Here is a 19,002-nt window from a genome sequence, read left to right as displayed (position 1 = left end):
AGAGACTATCCCTGCTATATCAATAGGCCTCTATTGTGCCAATATAAAATCGAGTGAGGCTAACACTTCAATTCCTAATGAGTTCAGAGAAGCCTTTATACAATGGCATGAAAGGCTTAACCATCCTGGCAGATCCATGATGCGCAAAATAATCTCGAGCTTAACTGGCCATTCCTTGAAAGATAGGATAACTATCCCTATGAGCATTACATGTATTCCATGCTCACAAGGAAAATTAATAGTAAGGCCATCACCTGGAAAGGTGAGTAAGGAAACATTAAACTTTCTGGAAAGAATACATGGTGATATATGTGGACCAATACACCCACCTTGTGGGACATTTCGATATTTTATGGTCCTCATTGACGCATCGACCAGATGGTCGCATGTTTGTCTATTATCATCTAGAAACTTAGCATTGGCAAGACTATTGGCACAGATCATAAGACTGCGAGCCCATTTTCCATATTCTCCACTAAAGACTATACGTCTTGACAATGCAAGTGAATTCAGTTCCCAAGCTTTTAATGATTACTGTATGTCCATGGGGGTAAGTGTGGAACACTCCGTGGCACATGTACATACACAGAATGGATTGGCCGAATCCTTCATTAAAAGAATCCAGTTGATTGCTCGACCATTACTCATGAGGTCGAAGCTACCAGTATCAGCTTGGGGACATGCGGTATTACATGCTGCTGAATTAATACGCATAAGGCCATCCAGTGAACATAAATATTCTCCATCCCAATTACTCTCGGGTCATGAGCCAGACGTATCCCATATCAAAACATTTGGATGTTCTGTGTACGTCCCTATTGCACCACCACAGAGAACAAAAATGGGACCTCAAAGGAGGATGGGAATATATGTTGGTTTTGATTCTCCAACCATTATTAAATATCTTGAGCCTACTACTGGAGATTTATTTAAGGCCAGATATGCTGATTGTCATTTTGATGAATCAGAGTACCCAACATTAGGGGGAGAAAATAACAAGCTGGGCAAAGAAATTGTATGGAATCAAACATCCTTATCATGGCAAGATCCTCGGACTCAATCATGTGATTTAGAGGTCCAGAAAATAATTCATATGCAAAAGCTAGCTAATCAATTGCCTGATTCCTTTGCTGACCCGAAAAGAGTGACTAAGTCCTATATACCAGCTTGTAATGCACCAATAAGTATTGATGTCCAAGATGGACACAATCAAGTGGCTACAGAGTCTAAAGCACGTCTTAAGCGTGGTAGACCAATTGGTTCCAAAGATAAAAGACCTCGGAAACTAAATTTAATGAGGCAACGTTAGCACATTACAAGCCCGATATGGTTATGGCATCCAAGGGGGAGTGTTATAAATCCATGATATGGATATGTGGATTGCCATTAACCATCAAGGAGGTTTACATCTGACCCAACTATCCGGTCCGTCTACACCCGTCTCCGGCCCGTCTACATCCGTCCAAGACTAGTCAAGATGAAGACTCATTCAACCGGAGCATTTATGAGCTTTGACCAAGTCTAGATCTTTGTAGTCAAATGTATTAAATGTGTAGATACTCTCCTTGTTGTAAACCCTTATGAACCTCCACTATATATTGATAGTGAGAGCTAATGAGAAAGACACAACTTTCACAACAACACTTCTCTCATATTTCTAACATACTCCGTAATGAACAGATTCCTTTAAACATCGGTTAAGGGAGAGTTATTGCTAAGTGAATTCTCATTAACTTTAAAAATTTTGAGATTCCATTGTTATTGATTCTTAGATTTCAAAAATATTAATAGTTATTGGTTTAATAATTTTTCAAAATCTATTTAAATCCCCTATATATTAATAGAGAAACATTAAAAAAGTTATAACATGTAGTTTGTATTAATTAAAAAAAGTGGACTGCTGCGTCGTCACGTAATTGGAATGTTAATTTTGCTTACGTGGCGGTTTGAGAATCAATTGAGAATTTTGTTAGTCCAATATTAAATTGTCAGGGAATTTTATATTATATAGTATATCTATTATGAACCATTCATTTATCAAATTAAAATTATTATATATTCTTTTCTTAAATAAAACTTACGAAATTACCTAATGTGATTAAGATATATATGGCAATTACTAATTTTAAATAATAAATATTTGCTAACAATCTGTATACTTTCTATCATTTTTGTTTAAATATATATTATTAAAATAAATTACACAATTACATTAATCATATAATAAAAATTTAGATTTTTTTTGTATATATTGTATTTTGAATTTTTTTTGTATATATTGTATTTTGAATTTTTCAAAATGTTTCAAAATGAGTATAAATTATTAAAATTGTTAAAAGTCTCACATAAACCTTTGTGATCAAGGTTTAGATATTTTTCTATAACAAGATACAATGATTATAAAATCATATGAATAAATAATTTTATTTTAATGGGTGTTTATGTTAATATATATATATATATATATTTCATATCGTTTAAATTAAGCTATACATCATATGAAAACACATACTAATATTTTGATATTTGCGTTGAACATATATTAAAAGTTAATATTTTAATTTCAAAATCTTCATTTTTATAAAAAAAATGATTATAAATTATTGAAACCACTAAACATTCCACATTAAAAACATATCGTTGGTGTAAAAGTTTGTTACACTAATATGCAAATAATCATAAAATCATATGAGTAGAAACCCCATTTAATAAATATCCATATTAAAAGTATAATATATATCTATGTTAATATCTTTTAAATTTAATTATATATCATATACGATAGATAAAATTGATTGCTTTGATTTATTTACCCTAAAATGAATGCGAATAAACAAGAGCGATCATTTGATTTACATGTGAACGCCAATTTATTACATAATAGTAACTGATTTCTTAGTTATTTAATAAATAATTATTATTTTATTATTTCATAATATGCAGAAAAACATAAAATAAGTAATAAATATAAAATATTTATTCTCCACAAGGCGCATATCTTAACCTAGGTATGTATCTATTTAATAATTTTAAATCTTAAACATTTTCTAAATTTCAGGCTAAAACAAATAACGAAATGAGAATAAAATCAAAAATCAATATTTATATCGAGCAATAACCGAAATGAAAAAATGACACAAAAAATGAGAAAAATATTTCTTAAACAAATTAAGAAATTAACAAAAAAGTTTTAAAAAAATTGTTTAAGGGCCAAAAATATTAATTCGATCAAGAATATAAATTTTATTTTTCCATACGATATTTTTAAATAATTTTCATATAAATTCACTCTGCGCAAGACACAAGTCTTATCCTAGTCTCTTATTATTCAAAAAAGTTTAGTTATTATTAATTCTCTAATTTTTAACTAAATCTAGTGTTATTGGGAGATGAATTCTATCTATTTTTACTCATAAGACTTAATTTTCAAAATATCATTTGTATCAATATGATTTTCAAAATCTTTGTGATAAGGAAAACTAGAAAATAAAATAGTTATACTTACCAAATATATAGTGCACTTTAAATCCAATTATATATCCAAAACTATAATTCACTACATTTTATAAACATTTACATTTTTGAATATAATTATTTTATTCATTTTTGAATATATAATTATATTTATATATATATTAAAAAATTTAAAATATTTTTTTTAAATAGTTTCAAAAAGCATTTTTGAAATCGACAAAAAAAATTGGGAAAATAGAATAAATTATTTAAAAATGATAAGAAGTTCGAATTTAAAACATATAATTTTAAAAAAAACCTTTTTATTATTTACATATCTATAAAGAAAGTGGTAAAATAGTCTTTTATCTTTTTAATGAAACTTCTTTTGGTCATTTTGCTATGTAAGTGTTTTTTTGTGACAAAAAATTAAAAGAAATTATTTAAGAGAATTGCTCAATTTTGTATGTAACATTATTTTTATTTTTTAGTATGAAAAAAAATCATGCTATATGATTTATTAGAAAAACTAAATTATATATTTACTTTACAAAAAAAAAAAGAATGATAGGAACAAATAAAAAAAATGAAGAGGAATAAAATTAAAAGAATGAGTGGGAATGATTGTTCCTCCTAAAAATAATGAGAAATAATTTTGCTTTGTTATTCTCTACAAAAAAAAGAACGATAAGAAATATAAAAGAAAATTAATTCCTTATGAATGGTGTGTTTTATGGAAACCATAAGTAATTGAATGTTCCTTCTTATTCTCTTGGTCACCAATCATACCCGTAATATACATTCATAAAAATCTATATCAATCTAATAAAAAAGTTATGATCAAATTTCATAATTCAATGTAGATAAATTTTCACAATCCGCGTAGTTTTTTTAAATCTATAAACTCTTAAAATTCACAAACTTTATACAAATTGATTGTGCAATAATCTTCCCTAAGTGTTCTAGGTGGTACCGGGTCATGAATGTTAAAGAAACTTTTGGACATTGCCCTCAACTACTTTTTGTATATACATCTTTTGAGTCAACTCAAGAATCTTTATACTAATAAATACTATTCGCAATCACGTTTGTTACTGAAAATGTAGCTATTGCCGACGTATAGGGTGAGAGGTAGATACAACCTTCCTCGTATAATCCCTAAACAGAATTAGACTAAACATTTCTATTTAATTAATCCGAAAGCAATAATAAATCTTAGCAATTGATTAACTTTAAATACCCTCCTCCCTCGGATCAGGTACCTAGTATAGTTTCCCCTTTCCTCTCTATCTCTCTGGCGCGTTTTCATCACGATCGGCTTCGATTTTTCTTACAGCCGAGTTTGCGTTTTTGTCAGACTTTTTTTTATTTATTTTAATTTTCCGATAATATTGAAAGTTTGGTCTAGATGGGTCGTCGTCTTCGTCTTGGTTGGAATTGAATATTCCTCCGCACACGAGAGTTGAAATATCCGTCTGTTCCTTGTGCAGATCTAAAAGGATGAGCGTTGCGAAATCTCAGGTATGGCAGCCATGCAAGAAGAAGCGTTCCTTAAGCCAATAACCCAATAGCGATCTGTGCGAGATATAGAGATAGAGATAGAGAGAGAGATGGCTTCTCGAACAACACCTTCGCGATCCACTCCTTCTCGATCGACACCTTCAGGTAGTAGTAGTAGTAGTAGTAGTTCGATTAGTAGGACACGAGTGGGTAAGTACGAGCTTGGGAGAACACTTGGTGAAGGAACCTTCGCTAAGGTCAAATTCGCTAGGAACGTCGAGAAGGGAGAGAGTGTGGCTATCAAGGTTATTGATAAAGAGAAGGTTCTGAAGAACAAGATGATCGCTCAGGTATATTATCATTAAAAAAGCTCTCTTCTTTTCTATTCAAGGTTTAAACTTTCGATTTGGGTTTTGTTCTGTGTTAAGATTAAGCGTGAGATCTCGACCATGAAGCTGATCAAGCACCCAAATGTCATCCGCATGATTGAGGTTTGATCTGAATCTCTATATATAACATATGTGCAGTCACATATCTTATATTAAAATATTTTATTCTTTTCTTCAGGTGATGGCTAGCAAGACTAAGATCTACTTTGTGTTGGAACTTGTTACTGGTGGAGAGCTTTTCGATAAAATTGTAAGCTTTTTCGATTTGTTGAACATGTCTTTTTTTTTTAAATCAAGTGTAAGGACTTGAAACTTTGTGTGTATTATTAGTCAAGCACTGGGAGATTGAAGGAAGATGAGGCGAGGAAGTACTTTCAGCAGCTTATTAATGCAGTGGACTATTGCCATAGCAGAGGTGTTTATCATAGAGACCTTAAGGTTAGAGCCTATATTATTTAATTCTCTGAGGGTTCTTGTGAATAATGTGTTGAATCCAGTTACACCACCTTCTGGTTGCAGCCCGAGAATTTGCTTTTGGATGCAAACGGGACTCTCAAAGTTTCTGATTTTGGACTGAGTGCACTTCCTCAGCAAGTCCGAGTAAGCCTTGTTGATCTATTTGATTTCTTTTCTTAATTTGATTAAGTTTCCCATGTGACTCTTCTTGTTTAGGAGGATGGGCTACTTCACACAACATGTGGAACACCCAATTATGTTGCTCCAGAGGTATTATCTACCGAGACGATGTTGTTCTGAAGCTTCAACTCTGCTTCTTTTTCTGATCACAATAACCATCTATGTTCTTTCGTCTCTATAGGTAATCAACAACAAAGGTTACGATGGAGCTAAGGCTGATCTGTGGTCTTGTGGTGTGATCCTCTTCGTCTTAATGGCTGGTTACTTACCTTTCGAAGATTCTAATCTCACGTCACTATACAAAAAGGTGTTAATACTTTCTTTTTTTTTTGTGTTCTTCTTCTACCTTTTTCCTCTGATGCACATTCATTTTGCATGGTATGTGAGAAGAGTTCAAGTTTTGCACTTAACTAGCGTCATTTGGACTTATCAGCATAACATGCCACCTGAGTCTTTATTTTTTGATGATAAACAGATATTTAAAGCCGAATTTACGTGCCCGCCTTGGTTCTCAGCAAGTGCTAAGAAGTTAATTAAAAGGATTCTCGATCCTAAACCAGCAACGGTATATCTCCTTTGTACTATGCCATTAGAAGAGGCAAAAGCTTTTACTGTAACGGCTATATCTGTGGATTGACACACAGTTTTGTTTTTAATGGTTGATACAGAGGATAACATTTGCTGAAGTCATTGAAAATGAGTGGTTTAAGAAAGGGTATAAGGCTCCTAAATATGAGAACGCTGATGTCAGCCTTGATGACGTTGATGCAATCTTTGATGAATCAGGGGTGAGTAAAGCTAATGGTTTTTAGTTTACCAGTTTCTCAAAGAAGGTTAGTCTTGGATGATTGCTTAGTTTTGTGTTTATGTTTGTTTGGTTATAGGAGTCTAAGAACCTTGTTGTGGAGAGGAAAGAAGAAGAACCTAAAAACCCAGTAACTATGAATGCTTTTGAGCTCATCTCAACCTCCCAGGGTCTCAATCTGGGCTCACTTTTCGAAAAACAAATGGTACAGAACTCTGATAAGTAATAATGATCCTTAGATTGTTTGATACAAGTAGTCATTCTGAGTCATATGCATCTTTGATTTCAGGGACTTGTAAAACGAAAAACTCGATTTACTTCGAAATGTTCGGCTAATGATATAGTCACAAAAATTGAGGCTGCAGCAGGGCCTTTGGGGTTTGATGTCAAGAAAAACAACTACAAGGTTTAAATACTGTTTACATATTCATTTTTCCTATAAAAAAAAATTGTTGTATTCATCTGTTTGCTTCTGTTTATACCCTTTTACCATTTTTCATGAATCATGTAGATGAAGCTGCTAGGAGAGAAATCAGGGCGCAAGGGTCAGTTAGCAGTTGCTACTGAGGTTAGCTATCTCATCCACCAGTGATCATCACCCTTCTTTATGATGTGCCCTGATTTTAAATATAATTGCCATCTACTTTCAGGTTTTTCAAGTAGCTCCATCGCTTTACATGGTTGAAATGCGAAAATCAGGTGGTGACACGTTGGAATTCCACAAGGTATGCTAACTCTGCTTTGGTTATATCGAAACCAAGCTTGTGCTTGTTCTTTTTTTCACCTGAAACCTTACTGGTCCTGTCAAACGGTGTTCCAGTAACTGAATCTTTTACCATTTTGTGGCTCTTTTCTTTATTAGTTTTACAAAAACCTTACCACGGGTCTTAAGGATATTGTTTGGAAAACAATCGACGAAGAGAAAGAAGAAGGAACTGAAGGTAAAGCATCAGGTGGTACTACTAATGGTACCGTGGCTGCTTCTTGATACCGGGAAATAATCAGTCTGCGTTTTATTTTATTTTTAAATAGAGATTTTGTTCGTTTAATATTTTACTTTAGTACTGGGTGGGTTTTGAAGTTATACAAGCGTTAAAGAAGTGGAGTAAAGCTTAAAGTTTGAAAACCATAATGGGGGAGTGCTTTTTTTTTTTTTATAATACCAAATCTTGTTTGATTGATTGATTCCTTGGAATGTTGTGAATAGCATATGCGTGTGCGAATACATATTTGGTTGGTTTGAGAATCGATTTCTACACCATCGGCTTTCCACTTTTGAGTTTTGACAGTGAGGTTCGATAGACATTGTAACACAAAAAAAGTATATACAAATTTAACCAACAAATCGGGGAAGAGCTACGAGACAGAGAATGTACTTAACAAACCAGACAGTGAGAGAAAGTCATTGTCACTGGGCATATATAAATGCTTTAGTTAGTGTTCAGGAAAGACTTAGTTACCAGAATACCAACGACTGCTGCTAACCGAGGACATCTCAAATTCTTGCACTATAGTTCATAGATAGGTTCAGACGACAATTACCAAACTCAAAAAGAGTGTCAAAATAAATTGAAGCGTCACCGTAGGAGCAAATCCTCGTTCATATCCACAAATGTATATATAAAAGACGAAATTAAAAGAAGAATCATCCTCAGAATTGTGGAAACCCAATATCTCAGCATCATACAAACTTTGCATTCTACTTCTGTAGACTTGTATTATAATAAATCCGGAAACACTTAGATAATTTAACTCTTTATAAAATAGATATATCAACTATTTAGTTAACTAAACTCTATGAAATATAGAGCAACAGTTAGAGATGTCCCCTTCCTTAAATATGTAATCCATCTAGTAATATTAGATATTTATTGCTTTTGAAAGTCATAAATATTTAAAAGAGGGTTATTGGTTCTTGGATTTTACTGAATTTAGGAATCTAAAATTGTTATAGTATTAGTGATTTTATTTTATTTGTCAAAATTATTTGTTCTTTATTAAGTGATTTTTAAATACTAGTTGAACTATGAGTTATCAATCATATAAATTAAATTACGAATCAATTTTAAAATATATCTTTGTAAATTTAGAAAGATTTATGTGTCAAAAATACAAACACATAAATCCGAAGAAAAGCGTATAAATTTGAAAGTATTTATTAAAATATTTTTAAAACAATAGATAATTAAAATCTCTAGAAAATTAAAATATCAACTTTTTAACAAAAACTATGAAATTTTTTTTTGACTTAACTCTATGAAATCTAGTGCAACAATTAGTGATGTCTCCTACATATCTTAGCAGTCTGGTTATCATACATATTTATTATTATTTGAAAATCATCCAAATATTTAAAAGAGGGTTATTGGTTCTTGGATTTTAATGAATTTACAAATCTAAAAACTGTTATAGTATTACTGTTTTTAATTTTTTCGGCCAAACTATCTTTTGTTTATTTAGTTATTTTTAAATACTGGTTGAACTATGAAGTTATCAATATATAAATTAAAATAACGAATCAATTTTAAATGGATTTTGTAAGTATATAAATATTTATATGTTAAAAATACAAAGACATAAATTCGAAAAAACGTATAAATTTTTAAATATTTATTAAAAGTCACTTTTTTGAAACAGTAGATGATAAAACTCCATATAAGATAGAAATATCAAACTTTTGACAAAAACTATCAGCTATTTTTTTTTTAGAAAAACTAAACTCTATGAAAAAAACTCTATATAATCTATTGCAACAATTAGAGATGTCTCCTTGCATATTTTAACAATCTAGTAATTATAAATATTTATTTTTATTTGAAAGTCTTCCAAAAATTTATAAGAAGGTTATTGGTTCTTGTATTTTAATGAATTTACAAATCTAAAAACTGTTATAGTATCAGGGATTTTATTTATTTTTTCAGAATCAGTTGTTATTTATTTAGTGATTTTTAATTACTAGTTGAACAACGATGTTAACAACCATATAAATTAAATTACGAAATTGATTTAATTTTTTTTTTAATTTAGAAAGATTTCTATGTTAAAAAATACAAAGACATAAATCCGAAGAAAAGCGTACAAATCTGCAAATATTCTTTTAATTTTTTTTGAAACAATAGATAATTAAACTCTTTATAAATAGAAATTTGCAAATATCAGTCATATAAATTAAATTACAAAATATAATTTTTTAATTTAGAAAGATTTATAAGTTAAAAATACAAAGACATAAATCCGAACAAAAGCGTACAAATTTTCAAATATTTATTAAAACTCACATTTCTGAAATAATAGATAATTAAACTCTTTATAAGATAGAAACATCAACTTTTTAACTAAAACTATCAACTATTTTCTTAAAACTAAACTCTATGGAATCTAGTGCAACAATTAGAGATATCTCCTTACATATCCTAGCAATCTAGTAATCACCGATATTTACTGTTATTTGAAAGTCATCCAAATAGTTTAAAGAGGGTCTATTGGTTCTTGGATTTTAATGAATTTAGAAATCTAAAACTGCTATAGTACTGATGATTTAATTTTTTGTCTAATCATGTGTTATTTATTTAGCGATTTTTAAATACTAGTTTAACTATGATGTTATCAATTACATCAATTAAATTATGAATTAGATTTTAAAATAGATTTTTGTAAACTGAGAAAGATTTATATGTTAAAAATACAAAGACATAAATCCGAACGAAGGCGGGCAAATTTGTAATTATTTATTAAAATTCATTGATTAGATTTTGAGATCATTAAACTTAATGACAATCCGTAAATCTTAAATAGATTTGAAAATTAATTAAAATAAACAAACACATAGCATATTTTAATTGTAAACACAAAACATCTTTTAAATATGGCTGCTTCAACAAAAAATAAGCTATGTACTACTGTAGACAATATGGCAATTGGCTCGGAGAGTGATAGAAAGATTAGATGGGTAACCTAACTAATGTTCTTTATAGCTTTTCTACAAAAAAAATATTGTAAATTCTATCTTCGCACTCTTACAGGACATCAAACCACAAAGAAAAAAACAAGAAGAATATAATGTATATCGAAGAAAGAAAACAAAAGTCTCTGATATATTTGACAATGTATCTATTATTTTCTTATCCATGTTCTACTCGTTTCACGCATTAGTTTGTTTTTCAAAGTAGTTTTGGAACATTTTGTTGTTTTCTGTGAACAAAAACATTCACAATGCAACAACACATGGGAATGTTCATATGAATTTTACAATCATTAAGAAAACAAAAAAAAAAAAAAAAAAAAAAAAACTCTGCTGCTTTTCCCTTTTCTTATTCTTCTTACATCATTAACCGGAAAATGATTTGCAGACTTTGGTTTAGCTTGAGAGTCCTTCATTTGTTACATACACAGCCCAAGCTTCCTAAAATTGCAAGAAGCCAGCTTAGAGTTAGTGAAAAGAACAAGAACCAAACCTTTAAGGCCAGCCGATCTCGGTTATTATTTGGTTTATTATCAAAACCGGTTTACATACCTGAAGGATGGAGAATACTCTGCAGGCGACAGACTTCTGAAGAGGTGAAGTTCCTCCTCTCTGTTGAAGTTTATCAGGATGTAAACAAAGCCGAGCTTTTTGGTAAGCTTTCTTCACTTGTGACCCATCTCGAAGATTTGCCAAAGGAATCGCATGCCAATTGCTATTTGACCATAGAACCTGAATTAAAATACCGGTTTGGTCATAATCAGTAATCGGTTTACTTGATCTGAGAACAAATTAACATATTCAAGGTTATTATTGACTTACGTGATGTAAAGTTGAGAGTAGTAGTCTAATGTTGGTCTCTTTTCCGGTTAACCAGATTCTTATTTCTTCATCTTTAATCTCCATCTCCATCTGCAATTAATTCAAGAAAAAAGATGATCATCTATCTAAAAAATAGTATTAAAGTATCTCTAATTATATGGTTAACATGGAAAATGATAATTTCAACTAACCTCTTCTTCTGATTTGGCTTCTTCTTCTTCGCTTCTTCTTGAATCAATCAAGTCTTGTTCTGTTGGCTTTGCTTCTGGTCGTTGAGACCTCTCTTTAGCCCAAGCTATTGCTTCATCCATGTCGTTTGAATCCGAGTTTCCTCCTCCACCTCCACTTCCTCCGTCTCTGTAACGATCAAACCGATTTGAGTTTATTTCGATCACGTAAGAGCTCATCTCTTCTTCTTCCTCTTCCTCCTCTTCGATATCACAGTCTCCGGTCATTCTTTGTTTCGCCTCACTTTCGCAGATGAAAGAAGAAACAGGGGAAGATGCAGGAGAGCTCGGTCCGAAATCATCCATTCTCCTGAAGGAAAATGGATCCAAGCTCATTGTCTCCGGGGAGGATCTTCTTGATCCGCCGAAGTGTGGTTTTTTGTAATAAAAATCGGATTTTTCCGGTGTGTTCGCATGGCCGGAAAATGAATCGTCGGATGTTGGAAACGCCGGGAAACTCTGTTTCTTCGATTCCCGCTTATGACTTCTCGACGGGACGTTTAACGGTCTACACACAAAAAAACAGAGCATACTAAATTACAGAATTGTCCTCAGAAAAACTGTATTAAAACACCTTCTGGTGAGGGTAAATTCATAAATTTAGTTCACCTGAGTCTAGAAGTAAAAGAAGAAAACCCGGCTTCACCGCCGGGAGTTGCCGCCGCCGGCTGATAACGAGGACTAACCTCCTCGGAAGTGAGCACCGACGAGGATTTCGACCTAGATTTAGATATCGCGACCGGGCTCTGCTTCTTGGATCCCTCTCCGCCGGACGGGATCCTGAACCCCGGCAAGTTTCTGCCGTGAGATCTAGAAGACGGAAGAGTACCGCCGGAGGAAATTCCCGGGGGTAGGAAAATCTTGTCGTAGAAACAGTCGGAACGGGAAAAGTCGCCGGAGAATTTGCGAGTGAGGACGCTGCGTGGCGGACCGCCGAAGACATCGGAGAAGTCTTCCGCGTCGATGCGAGCGTCCATGGATTTTCGAGCAATGGAGAAGAAAGGATCAAGGTTTAAACCCATCTTCTTGCGCCACGATTCGTCCATTTCGCCAGTGATGTCTCCTCCGGTCAGTTGAAATGGTTATAGGAAAATGAATTGAAGTAAAGGGATGTACACTGACGTACTCTTTATATAGTGGGCAACTCAATTGAAGTAAAGGGATGTACACTGGCGTACTCTTTATATAGTGGGCAACTCAAAAAAAATATTTTATTGTAATTAGTTCTAAATTTAATTTAAGGATAACATTGTATAGGACACTGTTGATAGTACACATTTTATGATTTACCCCAAATAATAGATTAGATGATCAAATTCTGTTATATAATATACGTACGATAGATATCACTGTTTACTCTGTCGTTCGATGATTTAATTTGTTTTCATGAATTTTATTCTTTTTAACTTTTCTCAGCTAGTCCACTTATTGACGCTTCCCATTTTCTCTCTAAACACTCCATCTTCTCTCTAGCTTTACACAAAACTTGAAATCATCTCTGGTGGCCGGTAGGGGTGGGCACAAGTCGGATACTTGGTATTTTCGTTGTACTTAGTACTTGGCTTGGTTTGTCCGAGTAGTAAAATTTTGGACATGTATTTGGTTTACTAAAAACGAGTACTTGCAGTTTCAAGTACTTGTAAAAAATTGATGGACTTGCGAGTTACTTGACTTGTTTTATTACTTGTTACTTGTAAATTATTTGATAATTATTGGTAAATTATTTGCTAATTCGTTAGAGTTTAAAGGTAAATAATTTTATTATATTTAAATAATATGTCGTTGTTTTCATATATTTTAGTCAATTCAAGAATTGGAATATATAAGAAAGAGAAAATTTTAAAATGCTTATATAAATATATCACTTATGTTTGATTCAGTTATGAAAATGGAAACATAAACAAATTATTTTACTATGATTTAAGAAAATGTATGTCTCTTAGTATTGAACCAAACAACACTAAGTAATTAATTTTATTTTAATATTTGATATTTATATTGTACTTGGAAATGATTTAAATAGATTACTTAATATCGACTTGGTCAGAACAAGTACTCAACTTTAAGGATCATGTACTGGTTAAGTAGCTATTAGGAGGCAAGCAACGAGTAATTTTGGCCATTCATAAAATGCAATACATAAATTTTAATTAACTAGTGAAACTGATATCAAATATTTAATAAAACAAATAATATATAATAAGTAATGAGACAAGTAAAGAATAACAAGTAACAAGTCAAGTAACGAGCCACGTAATTAAAAATAAAAATGAACTTGATACTTGACTTGTACTTGTGAATAATAAAATCCGCTTACTTGTTACTTGACTTGATTGTATCAAGTACTTGTTTTCTCAAACCAAATCGAGTCAAGTACCGAGTACAAGCCGGGTATCAAGTATTTGGGCCCAGCCCGAGTGACCGGTGAGCAATCGCCACCGGTCACCACCCCTCTTTTTGTTTTTTTTTGTTTATGATGTATCATATTATTGATCACTAGATAGAATTACATTCCATTGCGGATAAACCTTTCGCGTAGGCGATTTTTTACCTTCTTTTGTGGATAAACCTTTCGCGTATGCGATTTTGTTTATCTCTTTCGCTGGGTCAACTCATATTTCATAGATGCTAGGGTTTGAATATTTTCTTCTTTGCTAGTTGAGCACAGATCCCTTTTCTATGAGGCTTTTTCTCTTTTATATATTAAGAGTTTATAAGTCAACATGAAAATGGAGAATCTCAGATGAAAAGGACGATGGTGATGTTGGAATTGCTCGGTTGATTTAAGGGAGATCCAGTGGAAACCGGCATTTTCTATGAAGGTGGTCCAGTAAAGAATCTTCTTGTTAAATCAATTAGAGTTTCTCAGATATATTTCTCCAGTGGTTGTAAGAGATTCAAGCTTCTAGTAACGGCTGAAGGCGAAAGCTAAATATAAAGAGTACAAAATCAAAGTGAATCGAGGATCGAAGGTGGGAAGATGAAGCTCTGTCAGCGGTGGTAAGAGAAGTTACCGGCGGTGAAGGGAAGGCTCTAGATTTGCATATCCCATTAATGTCTCGTGGTTGAAATTATTTTGTTACTCTACACATGTACGTATTCCACTTTGTAATATATTAATGTGAACCAGGACGAGTTGGTCCGGTGGTATACGGCTTGCGGCTGCAAGTACGGCCCCGGGTTCGACTCGCACTGGCCACCAGGGAATTTACATGCGGACTTGCTCTGGCGCCCGAGACCGAAGACCGCTGCCTGGCCATGACCCACCCTCGGATGTGCGTCCGCGCCGCTAAGGGTTCGGTCTCTAGTCTGGACCACCACGGTGGGGCCAGGACACTCGGTTATCAAAAAAAATATATATTAATGTGTGTTCAAAAAAAAAAAAATATATATATATATATTAATATGTGTATAGGTAAAAATCCTGTACTCTTTATATTTAATAAAATCAAAAGTTGACAAAAAAAAAACTTTTCTCAGTTAATTCTAAGCCTATAGCACTGTTTTGAGTCATACATCGTAACATTGTTTTTCACAGTAACAAGGACGAATGTTTTGTCATGTCTGAATTAATCTCGTAGTTGTTAATATAATAAAGGCAATTTAAAAAAAAAAGTTGTTTAACCAATTTTAATTTGAGTATTTTGTTACTGGGTTTTCAAGTTTCAAGAGTCTTTGTTATTAGCAAAGCATGATTTCTAATTTAATTTGGTTAAACTGATTTAAGAGATTTCGGTATAGTTGAAACGTTTTTATCTAGTTAGCATTCAGTTGCTTTGGTCTTTTCTGAAAGCAAAGTCATATATATAAGCAAAATATATATGATAAAATTAAGGATAACTAATGTTTGATTTTTTTCAATCGGACATTATGATTAATTATTTTTCATTAGTTATATATTTCTTTTTTTACTCAAACATATATATATATATATATATATACAGATATATTTAATTATTTCATAAATTTTAAATTTTTAGTAAAAAACAAATATTGTGATAGTTTCGTTATTATAACTATTTTATAGTTAATAGTATAATGATACATTTATTTATTCATTATTATATCAATGACACTGACGAGTCTACTTTTAACGTGAAAATTCGAATGAAAAAATAACATTTCGCAAATAATATTATAAAGATACAATATTAATAGATTATAATTTATAAATAGGAGCACATATGAAAATCATGTTTGTAAAACAAAATTTTTGATTTTTGTTTTGTTTAGATTTGGCATAAACTAACATAGGCTGTTGCCACTTGGATGAAGTCCCTACTCTGAAAGACATGATTTAATGGTTTCCCTTTTGTGTTAGTTGTATATGTATTTTCTCTGTATTTATCCTTCAAAAAATAATAATTCATAAATTAAAATTTCAGTTAGTTTTGGGTTATAGTGGTCCTAGTGGAGTGTAAAACCAAAAATAAATCTCAGCTTTTAAGCTTTTTTTTCTAAAGTTTACATTATTCAATATTAATTTGGACCCTACCTTCTAAAATATCAAACTATGATATTTGTAAATCCGATATCTTGTGTTTCGTATGTTACATTGCCAAACTTGTCAGTATTACAAATATCGATGTAGTTTAGAGTTTGGTACGTTGACGTTCAATGTTCATAGATTGCGAATTCAAATATAGAATGTACTCTATTTTCATAAAGAATTACTATAACGAGAGATATTGTTTTTTGCTAAACAAAGGAGATATTTCTACGTTTTTTTAAATTTAAAAATATTTCTACGTTTCTCATTTATATATGTTATACGATACAGGTTTCTATTAAAACCTAGAAATATCATGTTTCTAACTTTCTATTTAGATAATCATTATATATCTGTCAACATGCAAACACAAGAATTTTGTTTATTAAATGATTCCAAGTTCGATAAAAAGTCACAATCCAATTCTTATACAATATTTTGGACAGTTTGACATGTCTAGTAACCAATATGGTTGCCTATACAAAGTTTATTGAAAATATTGTTAAACATCAAGTTTGATGACTGTAATCACTTTTTTTTTTGACATGCGAAGATAGTAATGAAACCGAACATTTTTCAAAATGTAATCCTTCTAATTGATACCACTTCTTATGTATATACATATATATGTTAAGGAAATGATTATTAATATTTTATCCAGAAAATGATTATTAATAAAATACATTTATCATGATGTCGAAGAAAAGTGGGTGTAGGAATGACATATACTCTATGGAGGGGACAATGCATGCTATAATTCGATGTCAATTAACTTTCTTCCCTACCAAAAAGCCATACCCTTCTTTTCTTTACAACACATGCTTATCATTATTACCAATTAATTATAAAGAAACCATTGTTAATATCTTTTCATTTATCTGATGTCCCCGAATGGACAGATCATTAAATTATCAGTTTAGTTGTGCCTTTTATTTTACTGGTGAACAACTGTTTTCGCATATGGGGCGTATGACTAGGCTATTCCATGAATGATTACAAACTTACTAAGCGTATGAAGTCTACCGACTTCAGTAGATACACTAATTGGTAGGTCGAGCTCAGAGCATCTCCAACCCAATGCTATTTTCATCTCTATAATAGCATTTAGAGGTAAAATTGCTCTAACTCACTTCTATTTTTTCCTCTATAATAGAAATCTCTATTTTTTTCTCTATTTATAGAGAAAGAAATAACATTCCTCTATTTTTACTTTACATTTAGAGATTGCTATTTTAGAAGAATACATTAGAGCATATTTCACTTCTATTATAGAATTCCTCTGTTTTAGAGGTGAAAATAGCAAAATACATTGGAGATGGTCTCAGTCTACGGGTTTCGATAGATACACTAATTGTTAGGTTAAGCTGATCAGTCTACCGACTTCAGTAGATAGACATAGAGCACCCTCAACGCGGGATGCAAGGAGGGTTTTTAGGGGAAAAGGTGGTGTGGGGCCCACCAAAAAGGGAGAGACGGTTGTCTCCTGCCACGAAATAAGCGACGTAGTTTGCACTGTTTCGTGGGTCTCACTGACACGTGGCAGCCCGCGAGTGGTTTATTTTTAATTTTTTTTTTCTAAATCAGACAAAAAAAAAGAAAAAAAAATAGGAAACCCAAGTTGGGTATTTGCGTTGAGAGTGCTCTTATTTGGTGAGTTTTATTTGTTTCTAGAGATAAATAGGTAAAGAACAAAAAAGAAAGAAAGTTAGAACAAGCCTTGATTTAGTTAGAACATGTAGCAGATTCAGACCATGGTATAGAAACATTACACGTAAAAATTGCAGATCTGGTGGTCTTGAGAGGGGACAACTGTATCTTATTTTAACAATATTTGAATACAAATGTAATAAAGTCAGATACAAAACAATCATTGTTATGAGATTTGCTCCCTTAAGATTCGAGCTTAGATCATCTTTTTAAATAATAAAACAAACTAAAAGAGATAAACTAAAGAATGGTGAGTGATCTTAAAAAGAATAAAGAAACCCATTAATCCTTAGAATGCCTTCGCTCAAAAAGAAAAAAAAAAACCATTAATCTCTACCTCTTCCTCTTCCAAGCGTGTATGTGAGCTGTAATGCTATGTTGGAAAGAAGTTGCATCTAAGTTATCAAAGATCAAATATTTATTTTGATAGGGTAAGATCAAGAACACAATATGTTCATTTTATTTACTATTAATCGAAACCAAACCAAACTCCAAAGGGGGGGAATGCCCACTGTTGAGGAAAAAAAAACATAATACTGAGAAACCAATATATAAATAAAAATAAGAGGTGTGTGTAGTCGTTTTTTATATAAAGAACTCTAGAGTTTAACCTAGAAGTCTGCAATACACATTTTACTAGTAGAGCCATGCATGCATTAATTATACTTGATAAATTTTACACAGGAATGTCAATCTATAGAGGCAATGATCTTAGCGCAAATTGGAAGACAAACACAAGTAACAGAACATGGGAGGTGACTAGCATTAAGTGCCAAACACAAAATCCTCAAAGACAGTCTAGGTCAAGCACAAAGAATGGGTGAAAGCCAAATAATAAGCCAACGAGGTAAGCGATTGTAATCATAAGCAGACACAAATAGTGTATAGTTAAGATCACACAAAAACACCGGATGATGCATGCATTTGTAGAGTGGGTGAAACAAAAATAAAAAAATGAAAATATTTAGGTGGCTAAAGGAGCTACTTACTCATGAGCACGGCCGACCCCGAGA

The 19,002-nt window shown here is 32.0% G+C and overlaps 2 protein-coding genes across 4 annotated transcripts; one reads left to right on the top strand and one right to left on the bottom strand.

The window, feature by feature from the left end:
* Positions 1-4,602: 4,602 nt before the first annotated feature.
* On the top strand, positions 4,603-8,029 carry LOC106306714 (CBL-interacting serine/threonine-protein kinase 23). Of its 3 annotated transcripts, none has more exons than XM_013743436.1 (15): positions 4,603-4,711; positions 4,944-5,303; positions 5,382-5,444; positions 5,521-5,592; positions 5,673-5,780; positions 5,862-5,942; positions 6,015-6,068; positions 6,160-6,285; positions 6,454-6,543; positions 6,647-6,766; positions 6,863-6,988; positions 7,073-7,189; positions 7,295-7,351; positions 7,434-7,508; positions 7,646-8,029. In XM_013743436.1, the coding sequence occupies exons 2-15, from the start codon at positions 5,064-5,066 to the stop codon at positions 7,769-7,771; spliced, it is 1,455 nt and encodes a 484-aa protein (XP_013598890.1). In that variant the 5' UTR covers positions 4,603-4,711; positions 4,944-5,063; the 3' UTR covers positions 7,772-8,029. The 3 variants fall into 3 exon arrangements, with proteins under 3 accessions (XP_013598890.1, XP_013598891.1, XP_013598889.1); XM_013743437.1 differs by lacking the exon at positions 4,603-4,711 and adding an exon at positions 4,718-4,793; XM_013743435.1 differs by lacking the exon at positions 4,603-4,711 and adding an exon at positions 4,754-4,805.
* A 2,863-nt stretch (positions 8,030-10,892) lies between these two features.
* Positions 10,893-12,948, bottom strand: LOC106303853 (putative tyrosine-protein phosphatase auxilin). The gene is made up of 5 exons (XM_013740195.1): positions 12,403-12,948; positions 11,758-12,301; positions 11,567-11,656; positions 11,297-11,476; positions 10,893-11,185 (listed from the first exon to the last, which is right to left on the bottom strand). Exons 1-5 carry the CDS (start codon positions 12,837-12,839, stop codon positions 11,141-11,143), a joined length of 1,296 nt encoding a protein of 431 aa, XP_013595649.1. The 5' UTR covers positions 12,840-12,948; the 3' UTR covers positions 10,893-11,140.
* Between the last annotated feature and the right edge of the window lie 6,054 nt (positions 12,949-19,002).

Source organism: Brassica oleracea, chromosome C7 (genome assembly GCF_000695525.1).
Source record: "Brassica oleracea var. oleracea cultivar TO1000 chromosome C7, BOL, whole genome shotgun sequence".
Lineage (NCBI taxonomy): Eukaryota > Viridiplantae > Streptophyta > Magnoliopsida > Brassicales > Brassicaceae > Brassica > Brassica oleracea.
The sequence above is the reverse complement of the archived record's forward strand: the minus strand, read 5'-3'. Positions and strand labels throughout refer to the sequence as shown.

Coding starts and splice junctions, on each gene's coding strand:
- LOC106306714 (XM_013743436.1), top strand. CDS start 5,064: ATGGCTTCTCGAACAACACCTTCGCGATCCACTCCTTCTCGATCGACA. Junction 5,304..5,381: donor AGAACAAGATGATCGCTCAG/GTATATTATCAT, acceptor TTCTGTGTTAAG/ATTAAGCGTGAGATCTCGAC. Junction 6,544..6,646: donor TCGATCCTAAACCAGCAACG/GTATATCTCCTT, acceptor TGGTTGATACAG/AGGATAACATTTGCTGAAGT.
- LOC106303853 (XM_013740195.1), bottom strand. CDS start 12,839: ATGGACGAATCGTGGCGCAAGAAGATGGGTTTAAACCTTGATCCTTTC. Junction 12,302..12,402: donor TCTTTTACTTCTAGACTCAG/GTGAACTAAATT, acceptor TTTTGTGTGTAG/ACCGTTAAACGTCCCGTCGA. Junction 11,186..11,296: donor GAGTATTCTCCATCCTTCAG/GTATGTAAACCG, acceptor TTGCAATTTTAG/GAAGCTTGGGCTGTGTATGT.